Source organism: Micromys minutus (genome assembly GCF_963924665.1).
Source record: "Micromys minutus genome assembly, chromosome: 28".
Classification (NCBI taxonomy): domain Eukaryota; kingdom Metazoa; phylum Chordata; class Mammalia; order Rodentia; family Muridae; genus Micromys; species Micromys minutus.
This window is the reverse complement of record NC_137963.1, coordinates 5,757,602-5,773,512: the sequence shown is the minus strand read 5'-3', so window position 1 is coordinate 5,773,512 and position 15,911 is coordinate 5,757,602. Positions and strand designations below refer to the sequence as shown.

Below are 15,911 nucleotides of genomic sequence, written 5' to 3'. Positions count from 1 at the left end.
CTTTATAAAAGACTAATAAAATGCAAGCTTATGCAGGGCTTACCATACACCGTGACATAGGAAGATCACTTTGGTATTTCACAAACATGTCAGGTGGCCACATTCACATGCAAATATGAACACGGAAAAAAATGACATGCACAACAGCTCATTGGCAATGCTAACCAACAACACACAGACACCAAACCAAACAGAACTTCAAAAATGTTTCCACTAGTAGCAGATTGTAGAGGCTGGGGTTGCAGCCTTCTCCTGGACATTAGTAAATGGCCACACCAATAACACAGTAGTATTTTGCTCGCATGTCTTGCACGCCAACGCCCAGCAAACTTACAAGCTACTCCAGGTGTAAACATCTTTGTCCATGATGGAAAAATGAATTTGAGAAAATGGGCATATGACGAATGAAGAGACAAGGAAAGAAAAGGAAGCAGAGAGGGAGCTGATACATCTTAGTTCAGTGGGCCAGCTGAAGACACACTAATTTCACAGTGTTTGTTAAAAATAATCTGCTGTTAATTTTGATGACTCTTGTCTTTCTGTGATGTTTTCTTTCTGTTCACATGATTTGATCTTGTCTCATTGAGATTAATTTTGCAAGCGTGCCATGAGGCAGAACTGCTGACTGGGCTATTAAGAGACGCACATTCCAGCTGGCTTGAGACAGTGAACTAACATGCCCCCAGGGAAGTATCTGAAGTAGAAAATTAGAAGTGGGGAGCTCCAACTGGAAGCTCTGGTGATGCTGCGCTCTCCCTGTTCTGGAGGGTAACAGGCTGGAAGGATGACCATTAGAACAACGTGACAGGACTACTTATGGGTACTTTAGAAATGGTGCCTATGAAAATTCACCCACTAAGTTCCTTTATCTGAAATGCCAAATTATTAGTGTTACAGTAAATTAGGCAAGAGAAAAACAAAATGAAAGCTACTTTGCTTCTTCAAGACATTCCTCCTGTGGTGTGATCTCTGTGTTCATGGACGTGAAGGTCTACTACTAGGAGCCAATATCGTGGCAGGGATCCAATAGAAACGAGCTGGTTAGATGTAGATTCTCTTTGACAACGATCTAATTATATATTTGGACCAATAGTTTGAAGGCCTTCCTGAAATGGTGAAAGAATTAAACTAATTTACATTCTGTGGAGGGGAGAAAAAAATGTGGGACAGCAATCTACTAATTAATAGTGAGCTTCTCCAGATGAGGTACTCCCCAGAGGAAAGAATGGGTATGCGAAAGCACAGGACATGTTAGGCTGGGCATGGATTGGGACATGGAAATGGGCTGATGGGGACATCATTGCAGTACTTTAACAGAGAAGGTAACAGAGACAAAGATGTTTAGACCTTTTCGAGCGAATCGTGGGAGAGAGTTATTATCATATATGGACTGAGTGGTTTGGCTAGAGAGGGAGGACACAGAGCCAATCAGGGAGGCGTAGGGGACTGAATGACTGCTCAAAGCTGCAAAAGGAAAGCCGGTTGGAGATGGGAAAAGTATTAGTATAACAGCAGAAGTTCAAGAGAAACAACACAAGACGTGATCACACATTTACTTCCAACATGCGGTCTCAGAGTACCAGGTTGGAAGCCAGTTACAGAGAGATCCAAGCAAGTATGTGCTAACTCGTTATCAACAGCATTGAAAATCTGTTACTTAAGGCTTGGCAGTATATGCACCATATACACATAATTTCTAGGACAAGAATAGCCATCTCATATACAAGGGTTGAACCTATAAGAACTGCGTGGAATACAAAGTTACCATAGCCTCAGGATACAGAATAGGAAGCTATTTTTGTTCTGACATCTACTTCATAGGGACTTGTAATTGAGCATCACATGTCTTTTTGTGAAAAATCAAAGGATGAAAGTAAATTAATTCTGAAGCATCTTCTTTCCTACGGTACTATTTCACCACCCTTATCAAGATTCTGCACAGATGAGGGTCTTTGGGGAGTGGTTCCTATAAAACAGTTTTTAAATTGTGGCAGATGTGATTTGAGTTCTGGAGAACATCATTTTAAAATAGAAAACTATTATATACTTGGTCTGCTACCTATGTTTACGGAAATTTACTTTAGTGAGCCAAAATAGTACATACTCTATATAATGATGTTGCCTTGTTTATCTGTAAAGCGGAACACCAACATCAATGTGACTTCACATAAAACACGAAACATAATTACTCTAATCTGAAGCTTTTTACATCATGCAAGCAAGCAATCATCAAGAGTATGATAGTCTGAATAACACTCACCCCCTATAGACTCATATTTGGATGCTTAGTGAGTGGCATTATGTGGCCTTGCTAGGGTAGGTATGGCCTTGTATGAAAAAGTGTGTCACTGAACATAGGTTTTAGGATTTCAAATGCCCAAGCCAAGCCCAGTGTCTGTCTGTCTGTCTGTCTGTCTGTCTGTCAGTATGTATGTCTGTCTCTTTCTCTCTCTCTTCCTACTGCCTGTTGATACTGATGTAAAATGACTTCTCCAGCATCATGTTTGCCTGCATACTACCATGCTTCTCCCCATAATGATAATGAACTGAGCCTCTGAACTGTAAGCTAGCCCAATTAAATGTTTTTTTTTTTTTTCTTTTAAGGCTTACCAAGGCCATGGTGTCACTTCATAGCAATACAAACTCTATCTAAGACATAGGGTTTACTTCAAAACAATCTCCTAGAAAGTTGTTCATTGACAAGTGCTCAAAAATATGTATGATCCAAACCGAAATGCTATATTATGGATGAAAATCTAGATGCTGACAATACTGATTAGACGAAGTTTAAACCACTGTCCTATTTGCTCAGCTTTTGCCTAGAAGACAAGCCATTGGTTGAAGTCCAGAAGTCAAGTGTGTGTGTGTGTGTGTGTGTGTGTGTGTGTGTGTGTATGCGCGCGCGCATGCATATGCATACCCAGATGCATGCATATTGGCATGTTTCTGTGTGTTCTTTCAGAACAACATTTTCACATTAATTCTGAGGTATTTTCAAGTTCTGTTTAAAGGCAGCACATTAGTCTAATTAATTCAGAGCCTCTGATATTTCAGATACTGGTGTTTAATGTTCCCTAGCAATAACTCTACCTTAAGGGAATTCATGGTGAAGACAGTGGGATCCTATCAGGATTTATGAGAACAAAATCAACTTTTTTACTAGTAATATCCTTGTATCCTAGTGATGCTTGGCTAATAGGCATTATTCCTTTTTGGATATTATCAGCAGCAAAGAACCTGAAGTGTAGCTAACAAATGCTGAGGACATTCCAGGATCAGTACCTTATTGATCTAAAGCTACAAACATACAACACACACAGTGTAAAGGTTTGTATTGACCCTGAGCAGTTTTCATACTGGGGCCTCATCATCTACCAGATACGATGTTAGAATGAAACCTAATGGTATCCACAACAATCAAATCTACTACATAGGCTGGAGGAAAAAAAAATGATGACTACTTTCAACATGGTATCTATTTGTGATGATAGTTACAGTAGCTTTCTCGAAGGAAGTAAAACTTCAAAACCGTGGTATTTTTAGCTGAGATGCATTTTGGAGATAATGGAGTCCAGTGCTTTCATTTTACACAATAGGACTCAAAAGTTCAGGAATTGCATCTCTTTATCTAAATGGTGACTACTAAACACATTCCTACGTTCTTTGATGTCCTTACCCTGATTCCTCTCTAGAGTAGGAGCTGATTTTTCTAGACCAGAGGCAGACTCCAAGGGCCATGTGAATCAGATTGGTATGGCCAGTAACCAAGAGCATTAGCTAGTACACAGTAGCCACTTTACAAAGAAACTACCACCTTTGCTCCTTTGTGAGGAACAGATGTCAAGGGCCAACTTTGTTCACCTGTTTATGCTTTTCAGGGCGGACAGGCATACATTTCTTATCTGAATTGCCACAATAAACATGGGACTCTTCTTATCAGCCATCATCCCAGATGTGGGGAAGTGTGAATAGAAGATAGTCTGCTCTGTCATTTTTTTTTTTTTTTTTTTTTTTGCACCAAGTGGAAATATGAGGCTGATTAGGGAAGTTGCCCACAAAGCTACGCATCCCGATAAGCCACCAAGTGGCAACTTCACAATTCTCAATGTTGCCCACTGTTTCCTTGAATTCACTAGGTGACAAAGGGAAGATGTGGAGGGCAGGACATCCTTGTGCTCACAGATAAGGACTGGGAAAACCAGGAAGGTTAAGCACACAGACTTATCTCTTCCACAGTAAGGATGCATAGACCTGATTTCCACCTAGAATGCTGGGAGTGGCTACTGTGAATAACCTGGTGACCTTTGCTATCTATCTCTATGGCCAGACCTCACTCAAGTCTCCCAGAATGTGTTTTCCTGACTCACCCTTCCTAGGTCTTCCACCTTAACGTCCTTTGTCAGCCCATATGGGAGATGTCACATGTCCTTTACATCCCTTTGACCTTTGCACCAACGCAATCAAAGACTACACGGAGTCCTTGTCCCTAAAGCAATAGACCCCATCTTCATGACAAAGAAAGTTTGCAAAAAAGTTTCCATGCAGTCACACCTTAAGCTTTCTCGTGCATTGGGATTGAGGTACTTGTTACCAGAAAACTGTTTTTGAAAACTTGTACTGTGCTCAGATGTGTCCAAGATACACTGGCCCGAGCTGAACAGTTGCCTCTCATATTCATCTCTTGGCTGGCCGTAGAGCATGCAGGGACAGCCACAGTAAGTAGCTGCAGTTTCTCTTGGCGCTCTAAACTGTGACCTCTTCCTTTTTTATTTGTGTCAATTAAAAGAAAGTGCTGACAGGGTCAGACTGCTTCAGTCCAGGTGGTGACATGCACCCCAAGCTCTGCAATGACACGTTGGGCATTCAACCACCGCCATGTAAACACTCCGTGTTAATTACTGCAGCTTAGAATCCTTAGGCTTCAGCCTGGCTCTGAGATGGGGGCAGGCAAAAAGTACTCAGGCCCAGCCCTCCAATGCACACACTGCAGATTCCTTTCTGACAACGCATTCAGAGTTCCTGAAACTACAAACTTAATGGTATAAGCTCAGAATGTTAGAAGCTGCAGTGCCGTTTGGCAAGACATTTTTGAGAGTATAGAAGTGCTTTTGCTTTCAAAATATTCTTGCACTGTGCTGTCATTTAGCGTAGGCTTCAAATAACTATACTGTCCACAAAGAAGTGTTTATCCAAAAGAGACAGCATCCCAAAACATCAAGTCAGAACCTCTGATATTTGAATTATCTTGACCTTGATTTGATGCGTAAGTGGAAAAGTCCACATCTAGCCTTGTGTGAGAGGTAGCAATAGAAATACAGGCATAGAAAAAATATCATGCAAGCCTACTTTCTAGCTTATACTTGGGCTCTATCTCAAAGATACCTCAGTTCATATATGCAAACGTTAAGCAATCAGTCGAAGAATGTGGCTCAGTGGCAGAATACTTAGCTTGCAGGAAGATTACGGTTCAATACCCACTTTACAAAAAAAAAAAAAAAAAAAAAGCAAAGAAAGCATACATGCACAAAAAGTTCTTATTTGTTAAAGAAACATACTACATGCCAGATGTAAGAAAAAAAATTTAATTAAAAAAATTTGGTCCCTAGCATTTTTATATATAAATAGATTATTCAAGTCACATTCGCTTTGTTTACTTTCATAAAAACTTAGTCTTTACTTAAATGCTTGTAGAAACCCGTTGGGTTTGCTAAGGAGAGCTTTTGTGGCCAGTATTAATGGCAGTGCAGGATTTTTGCTGTCAATGAATATGTGTGCTTACAATATCTCAACAGTTTGCTATGATTTGTCTGACAACAATTTGTGATAAAATCAGGGGAGACATTTGGTAGGTGTGAACTATGGGGAAATTAATCTGTTTATCAAATCAATGACATTGTCTTGAGTATATATGACTTAGCAGCCATTGAGAGAAATTCGTTTCTTTAAAGATTTGTCACATTTTAACATAATTTGTACATTACTGCAAATGAGATACATATGAATACACTGTTTTTAAATGTTTCATAAATTAATAATAAATAAGCCATAAAGAGAACATTGATTTATAATATATAATTAGTTTTAGGGAAAAACAACAACAATTTGACTCAATTTTGGTCAGTGATATCCTTAATAAAATATTCCCCAAGAGTGTTTCTCAGGTAAGCATTATTTTTGTAGGATTTCTGAGGATGAGGGATTTGAATAACCTATGTTCCTTTTTATCCAAAAATTTACTATTATGACTCAATGAATCAGAGTTTCCGAATTTAAAATATAAGGAGCCAACGTCTTACTGTTAGGTTGTGTGCACATACTGACTTAGACTAAACCGTGAAGATAATAAAAATGTACAAATAGATGTGGGTTTTTATCAGCATTGGTGGGGGAGGGAAGCCACAGCATCACCTCTCCAGATCAACAGCTGCTATGCAGGCAGTCTGCCGCTGACACCACAGTCTCCGTCCCTCTTCAGAATCTCCTTTTGTTGTGTTTGGGTATCTTTGGAAGGGGAATGCAAGGGGAGCCGAAGCTGTCATGTTGGCTGTGGCTGGACCTGTGTCCCACACCATTAGTTGCCCATCCTTTATTTGTCCTCTCTACTGAACCAGACATGGACTTCTCTCTCTCGGTCAACTCAATTTGCATTACTGGGAAGATGCACAGCCATGAACACATCTGTCTATCCCCTCCTCCCTCACTTATCACTAGCTTTTCACAATGTCCTTTATCTTACTTGCTTTCCCCGATTCTAAGGCCATGGAACAAAGATGGGAAATTATCAGCAAATACATTTTACAGTATTAAAAACATCTGCCAGCGGTAATCTTTATTAGAATGAGAAATGCCTCTGGCTTCCCACTCCCTGGCATCTGACAGGCAGAGACTGAGACGATGGTGTAAAATGATCTACAAGACACAAAAGGCACATTTCTCAAACAGGATGGGACTTAACGCCTGTTGAAGTCTGCAGAACAGCATGAAATCTGTACTGTGAACTGAGAGAAATAAGAAAAAAAAATTTCATACGCTAACATGGAAAGGCTCCTACTGTCCTTGAAAGGCTAAGCCAAAAGACAGCAAGTATGGTCCATTATCTGCACATGTGCTGTATGTTTGGACACAAACTGAAGTTCAGAAAGGCACATGTAAAGCCTTGGAAGGCACATAGACAGGTGGTATCAGAGCTATGATTAAAAATCTTTTCTCCTTATGTTATGTATGATTCAAAGAAGAACTGAAATTCATGAGATGGATTCTTATTTGAAAATGCCTCTTTGCTCGACTCTCGAATTATCAAAATGTTCGGACACATAAAAAAACTTATTAACAGTGAATAGTAGTTTAGGCATGTCTTTAAATTTTCTGACATTCCTTCCCTTATAAATACATATTGCTTCTGTAACTGTAAGCCAGATATACTGAAAATAGAGGCTACAGAATTTACAATAAAGTTCAAGACCAATATTTCCTTGCAGAGTACGCTAACAGACACAGTTCATTTTTGCCTAACTCACAACCTACCTGCCAACCATCCCTAACTCACAGAGCCTTTCTTCTAGGTAAAGGCATTCAAGGGTTACCAAAAGTTTCCAGTTTTATAAACTATATATATACACATACATACATATATATTGTGTGTGTACGTGTGCAGGTTCCTTCCTACATGTATGGGTCCTGAGGGTGGAACTTGGGTTGTCTGGCTTGGATGAATAAGCCTATACCTGTGGAGCCATCTAAGTAGTCCTAAGGTTTCTGTTAAAAGCTTCTTTGATAATTGAATCTATTCCCCTTTTCAACAGAACTGAAAGATTTGTAAAAGTTACCAAGGGGTTAATAATTGAAATACACACATCTACTCTCGGTTCCTTTCTCTTTAGCTCATCCTGCCCAGGATATTCTGCTGAGGCGGCAAAACTAACATACCTCAGGTTCCATTGTAAAGGTATAAAGTTACTACTGGTATGAGAAAGATGTCATCAGACGGCCCGTCCCCCATAATGCTGTCTAGCCCAGCACACCGATAACTGAGGACTCACTGATGTAACCTCTAATGACCTTAAAAGATCAAGTGATCTAGGTTATCCCAATACATTGTTTCTATATTCTGTACTTTGAACTTTAAGACACACATACACAGTCATGGATGATCCTAACAAACATGGGAGCCTGTTTTCAGTTTTCTTTGTTAGTACCATCCTGCCTTTCTTAGATGCTTGACTACAACTGTCACACTGGGACTAGATTCCTGTCCAAAATTTTACAATTATGGTAACACAAAATTCTGTGTAGCTCAACATCAGTGAATAGAATTCTGATTTCCTTATAATCAAAATTTTCCTGTGGTACTGCTAAACTATCAGAATGATGTCATGTGAAACTAAACCAACACACACACACACACACACACACACACACACACACACACACACACACACGACTCCTTAATAGTAGACTTTCTAATGAGAATAAAGAACTTAAAATGTAACTTTTCATCCACAAAAAAAAAAATCTTTTTAAAGTAAATTAAAATAAAATCACAGGGCTTAACAATGAACTTTCCTCTATTCTGCGCAGCTGATGGAGTGTCACCTGGTAGTGTGTGCTTGCTACTTTATCATTCCTAATAGCCTGTCACATGTGACATCACCTGCTCTCTTGGGGATGTTCTGCAGTTGGTCCTTGGTATATAAATCATAGTTTTCTTATTTCACTAAATGTCAATTTTTTAGGAGGAAGACATGGGTTATTAAGTTTCCACTTATGCATGTCATTAATAAATATTTTCAACTGTTCATGTTATTTGGGAATAAGCAATTACAGATTAATAGGTATAAAACATGAAAAACATATTTCACATAATGAATTATAGAAAATTTGAAGCAAAAAATAAGCAGAATTATAGCATCAATGAAATCTACCCAGGGGTCACTCTAAATTATCACCTGAGAACATTTTTGCTTCTTCAATAAAAGGAGAGGAAAAAAGTATAGGTAGTTAATAGCCACACCTTCTGCTTTTACACAATGGCATGTTACTAAGGCATTCACTGGTAGAAATTCACACTGACTGAATCAAATGTCCACATCACTAAATATTAAACAGTAACAGTACAGTTAATTTAATTTGTAGATGGCCACTTGGTTAGGATATAAGCCTATATATTCAACTTAGGAGGAAATGTATGTATTTCAGAAACAAGTCAAGTTTAACTAAATTTGTCCTTCATACTAAAGCACAAGGCAAGGCTTCCTACATGGGATTTGTGTTGGGTGGGACAGGACCATCTCTTCTCTTCTGTTCTTTTCCTTTACTGCATTTTCTTTCTTCCTCTCCACCACATTTTTCCACTTTCCACCACTCCCTGTTCAGTAATGAGGGTAACTCTAGTTAAACTTTACTTAAATAGACACTCAAGTCTCCATTTTTAAAAATTCAGTAAATTCTTAAGTAACACAGCAATGATACTTCAACTGGAACCCATGACAGTTTGAATTTAGTAAACTTTCTCTATAGGGGATCTGATGTGACAGTCCCACATGCCTTACGAAATGACATTCTTAAGAGAACTTTTGGATTTGCCACATTGGTACAAATCATCCTTCACAGGAGTGAAAGACACTTGAAGATTGGGTCTTTGGGGAGAGGTCTAGACAGCTGTTTTCTTGCTCATCACCACCTATACCTGGTGAGCATCCTTACCCAATGGCTACCTCTAGGGCTATGTTTTCCTGAGGGACTGCTGTCAGGCTATAGGAGGAGAGAGGTGACGTCACACAGGCTTCTCTTCTTGGTCTCTATTTGCCCACTCACTAGGGTTCTGTGTCTGTGACACAGCCATGTTTGATTTCAGAACAGATCCAATTTCACACAGAAGCAGTGTACAGCAGCATTAGAGAGGAATCTCTCTTCTCAATGTATTCCTGGGGATCAGCAAAGTGATCTAAGGAAAAATTTGTCCTACAATGCTGTGGGTTTTTTTGTTGGGGGGGGGGCTCTATGAATTCAGTTAACTGCTGGGTCTATTATAATGATGTTAAATTTATCCTGAAGTAGTCTGTATATTTCCATTTTAAAATGAAGGAAGAATCAAGAGTTGCTATATCTGTTTTATCAAACTGCCTGAAAAGAGCATCACAAGAGAGAGGCAACATGGCGCACACAGGAGGTCACAGTTAGGAGGAGGGTAACTCAGACCTGCTCACTCATCCTGAACAAGTTCACAGTTTACTTTCATGAAAAAAGTGTATGCAGAAGGGTTTCAACTTTATGAACATTTGCTCTCCCGTTTATGCTTATAAAAGCATATGCTTGCCTTCAACAACAACAACAACAACAAAAAAAAAAAAACCACAAAGGCAAATTTAAAGAACCCTAACCTCATTTAACTCGAAAATTTTAAACTACTCAACATGTGTGATGATTATATAGCCACCTTGAAGTGTGGAGAAGCTCTTTCATTTGAAGACTTAGTAGTTACTCGGTTCATCTATATGCAAAAAAATATGTTAAACACAATAAGCCACACATTCTCACAGTTCGGAGCAAGTTGCTGAGAATGTACAGTTTTAATACCCACAGTGCATCACACTGGGAGTTAGAACAACCAGACATTAATTAGAAGCAAAATAACTCTGCCAGCAGTGTGGGCTGTATTACTACAATCAAATGTTAATCCCAAAGACGTTTTAGATCAATGTTTTGCTCACTATGGGAAGGGACTTCGATAGGATTGCTCGGTGTGATATTTTTAGTTCTTCTACCATTTGATATTTGACATTTGATTGACATAAACACTTTGGTCAGAGGAAAGCAGAGTAGAACTAATCTTAAAGTAATATTATTATAAACTACACCTCATCAGAATAGCCATTCCCCCCCCTCTGTTGAAGCACTTAATGTTCTTTATTCTATGAAAAAGAAGGTTTTGTATCTCAATTTATTCAAATGTCTCTACAGCATGAAACCTACATTGGTCAGTAAAATTTAGTACAGTTAAACATTTAAAAGACATGAAAATTTTCATTCCTCTCTTCCATCCTTTACTTTCTTCTCTCTACCTCTCCTGTCTTTCTTTTCTTTCCCTCTTCACTGCCTCCATTCTTCTTTATGGTACCATGAACATAGGTAGCAGAGCATGAAATAAATATCCCAATGAGCGCAAATTCCACATTCTTCTCTTTACTCACAAACTTGCTTTGTAAGATGAGAAGCCAGCCCGAGCATAAATAAGTCGTGTCACTCCCATTAAGATGATAAATACTTTTCTAAGCACGAGGGCAAATTATGTATCTCTTTCCTGTCCCAGTCAGACTTCACAAAGGACTTATATTCCTCTCTATTGTACTTATACCTCAATGTCAACATTGTTACTGCAAACAACCAGGATGGGCAAATCAGCTCAAAATTAAGGGGTATACCATTTTTCAGGACAATGCCAACTGGTCTAGGACATTGTGACAGATGAAGTGACCACTTACCTGGTGTTTGAAAATTAAGGCGCCTCAGCTCTACAGGGTCTGTTGGGTGGTGTGAAGGGACCTCCTTACTGTTTGGTAAGCTGCTTTTTCTGGACTCCGACTCCGCCCTCTTCCTATGGGGGGGAAGTCAAGATTTAAGACCTAAGTCAAGTTAAAACAAACAGAGAACTAACCAATCAATCATTCCTTACAGAATTCGTTACTGAACAGTGGTTTCAATGTTCCTGGACAGTTCTATGGTGGAAGAGCTGTGTGACCTTGTTCAGGTGCTTTCCTGTTAGCTTATGGGGGACCCTCAGTTTCACATGTTCTATCAATGTGTCAGGTTTGGGGACTAAATAATTAATTATTATTTAATTAATCTGTCTTTGGGTTCGCAAGGGACACTGTTAAGGTGTTTTTAGACATGCTCAGAGATCCTGTCTACTAGTGGTATTTGAGGGGAATAGAATTCTATGCCGCTAGAAGAGAAAAGGAACATATTACCACGGAAAAACTGCCTGACCTTAAAGTAAACAATTCAACCAACCTAACCTATCTCTCTGTTTTAAAATATGTCACCGGCAACTACAAAATGCAGATCTATTGGGGTAGCTGAAGTAAATGCATGCCTATAATTTTGTTATCCTAAATGCATAGGAGGAAAGTCAGGACCACAAAGATTCCTTCCGTTCTCACATTGGAAAGAAAAAAATGACAAGAATGCGTATGTACAGTGATATTATGTAACAATCTTTATCATTTTGTTAATGGCAATCAATCACAGAAAAACAAGAAAAAATTAATTTGATTTCATAGAATTGCCAACTCTCATGATGATTATTCAAGATACCACAATAAGTTTTTCTACAAAATGTGATTGTTTACATAATTCACCATTTCCCTCTTTGGATGCTGACTTTCTAAGAAAGACTTTCTTAAGCTGCCATAATGGAATTTAAACACAGTTTCAAGTAAGAAATGTTGGAAATTTTCCAGAAAAAGAAAAATCATTTATCCATTTTCTTCCAAACCCAAATAATTTCTTTTTGAGAGTTAGATGAGAAATCCATGTAGCAAATGGAAGCATTTTTCAGATCGGCCTTTTTCTAAATATTGATACCAGCAGTCTCCATGTTATAGTATAAGTTATAATATCTCAGCCTCACCTGAAGTAGAACATGCTTATTTTGGAAAAGGTGTGGTTCAATGTGTTTATGTATTCCTGTATTTTTTTTTTCATATGACTGTGCTATACATAAATAGCAAGACTTGGTCTTGCCATCTAGGCTAGCCGGAAAAATCTTTCCTTCATTTTTTAAACTCATCTTTACAAAATAGAAATCACCGGGGGATGAAGGGCAGACAGACACAAAGAGAATGTGCAGCCGATTAACTGAACTTCAATGTATCAGTGAAATATCCTTCGCGCAATGCATTTTCTTGGGTGGGTCCTATTAGGTACCTTCCTCTCTAAGTACCTTGAATTAACCTATCTCAGGACTTCATTTTACTAATTAAAGGTGTCATGAACACCCTTAGTGTAAATGGTATTGCCTAGCCAAGCTATACTGACAATCTGAGGAATATGGTGATTCTGAATTGTGCCCAAGGTACTGGCACCTCCAGTTACTCAGAATAGAAAAGGAAAGGAAAAGTGGAAGTGGAAGATTGGTGACAGCAATGAAAGAAAAAAAAAGTCAGGGGCTTAGCAACCATACAAAATAAAAAGACTAGATGATCAATTTCAGAGTAGCAAGTACCACTGCAATCATACAATGGGTATCAGTCTCATAATGTTGAGATGCTCATTTCGTTGTTAAAGATGCTACATTTCCACGGCTTAATAAACGTCAAGGAGCTCAGCTAACCAGCTGATCTCAGAGGAAGCCTACAGCTTGTCTTTTCACATCAGATACTGGGGCATTCCCAGGCTTGGGTCTTCGTGGGAAGTAGGCACATGCACACTTCTTCATTGATGTGCCAGGCCTAATGAGTAAAACCTGTACTTTTCTCCTGTTTCAAAGTAACTCTGCTTCTGTTTACTCAAGGGCAAGGGCGTGGAAAACAGAATTAGAAATATCTAGGCAAGGAAACTCGAAAGAATTATCGAACAGCCTCCTTATCTTTCTCCCAGAGGCCAGGCTGAGTGACATTGGCTATGCCGAGGGAACATTCTTAAAGGAAGTACAGCATATATATAATAGGAAAGTTGGAAATTACACCCACTGTTAGAATAGAAGCCTTAGAAATATCATAGTAAAGGATTAAAATTTACTTATAAGTCATACATTTCATGTAATTGTGGTTCATGATGGAGAGAAATTGGCTTCAGGACACCTAATAGCTAATTTCTTTTTACCATGACTGCTCAAATGAGATGACCTCCAAGATCAAAGACTGTTTAGCTTTGTTTGATGAAATTCAAAGGCAGGATTATGGCTGCTTATAACCATACTGCTGGTAGATACTTATTTACTAAAATTGGAGATTTTCAAACACACAAAATATGTCTAAGAAAGAGTGAGAAGAAATGGTATTTATTATGATCAGTAACCATTCTAAGTCGTTCATCCCTTCTTTTCAATTTACTCTCCTAAATTATCAAGAGGATAGAATACGGCCTAGCATGAATGTGAGCCATAGAATTTTGTGGACAACTTTACATTTTAAAAACTTTTTGAATGAGTATCGGCTATAGCCCGCTTTCCTAATTCTTTCGCTGATGAAAAAGAAGATGATGTCTTCAGTTTTGATCAGCCTCTCTAACACGCCTCCAAGAAGAAGACAGTATAACATGTAAAGTGCCTGCTTAGTTATAAACAGACCCAGATGATTAGACGTATCTTCAAAGTGCTGTGTGTTTTTCTGCTGGCTTAATGACTACTCATGGTGTCCACAAAAGAAGACGTTCTCTGAGAGATTTTAACATTCTTGCCATTATTATCATTATCATTCTGGCCTTCTGGGCAACATAGGGTGATCTTAGAGAAAGCAACACAGTTATTCTCAAAGTTAAGTGTGGACGTATGCCAGCTGTGAGGGCCCTTTAAAACAGAGGATGCTGTGACAAGGCTAAGACCTTTAGATTTAGTCATGTCAGGTGATAATTATGAGTTTATATTTCTGGAAGATCCTTGGGGAATAATGATTTCAGTGTTGTTGCCACAGGCACCCCACACCAAAAGCCATTGAGGGGACTGTGGGCAGGACAGTAGATAACCTCTGAGATGCTTCTTTTAGTTGAATTTTAATCAAGTATTTACATCTATAGATAAGTGTGTGCTTGCGTATGAGTATGTATATGAGTTAAAAATTAGAAGGCAGTCTGGATTCATTATCAAGTATACTTTAGCTATTATTGCTAATTACTATTTTTTTAATCAGGCCCTCAAGACATAGGGGATGATATTGGATTGGGCAAGAGTGTTTACTAAGGGGTACAAACAAACAACAAAACAAAAGGTCTACAGGACAACTCACATTTCCAACCTGTAGACACACTAATACACACAAATACTCATTTGTCCCTGAACACACAACTCAGAGACCTGCTTTACTGGTTTCTAAATTTGGCTTTAAGGCAATACATGGTTTTCTTCTCATAAAGGCAAAAAATATGTCCCTCACCATCATTTTAACAACCAAATTATCACCTGTGTAGGCTCTGTCCAGCTTCCACTTGCTAGGTGGGATCATCAACTCAAGTCTGCCTGTCTTAGGTTCCCCTACTGAGCATGGAAAGGATTCACTCTCTATTCCTCACCTGTCAGGTTTACTGCTCCATTTAATGCAGCACGAAATAAATAAAGGAAATAAAAGGAAAAAAAAAAAAAAAAAAAGAAAGGCTTAATGTTAGTTGGCCAATGGTAACAAGAGTAACCATGACAACCAAGTTTTCAAAAGTAGTGCTCACAAGCAGAGACACATAAACCAGACGTATTATTAAGCAATACTGCATCAAAATGTTTATAGGTCTCTCATCACGAGTAAATGGAGACCATCAGTGAATAAAAAATGTGTGGCTTTCAATGGCACATTCACTTTTATTTATTGATCAAAAATTGCTGCAAGGATTAATTAATACAGCAAGTCTATGATGACTAAGATATTCGATTCTTAAGAACGCAGGAGAACAACTAATGTTCTTAATGAAAAATACAACAGAATTTCAAAACCATAAAGTCTTCAGCTCAGAAGTATGTTGTCACTTTAATGATATGAAATTCTGTAAATTGCATTGGTCTACATAAAATTTCGAACACTGGAAAATTATTCCACAGTGGAATTCAGTAGCAGAAATAATTTCTCCAACACCTTTTGAAAGGTAAGGCAATCATAAATCTTTTTTTATGAATTGCATTTCAAGTCTTAGAAAATATAATACTTGTGATTATAAATCCAATGTGCATGACCCTTCTATATAGCTAATTTGCAGGATTATTACTGGCC

General features: G+C 38.4%; 1 protein-coding gene across 1 annotated transcript in view; it reads right to left on the bottom strand.

Annotated features, from left to right (window-relative positions):
• Positions 1-15,911, bottom strand: part of PTPRD (protein tyrosine phosphatase receptor type D) — a gene marked incomplete at its 5' end in the record, with an annotated part of 289,668 nt that overhangs the window by 94,374 nt on the left and 179,383 nt on the right. Inside the window, one exon of the mRNA XM_080940162.1 lies at positions 11,481-11,593. Coding sequence (XP_080796288.1) covers positions 11,481-11,593 — 113 coding nt within the window. The remainder of the gene's footprint in view (positions 1-11,480; positions 11,594-15,911) is intronic.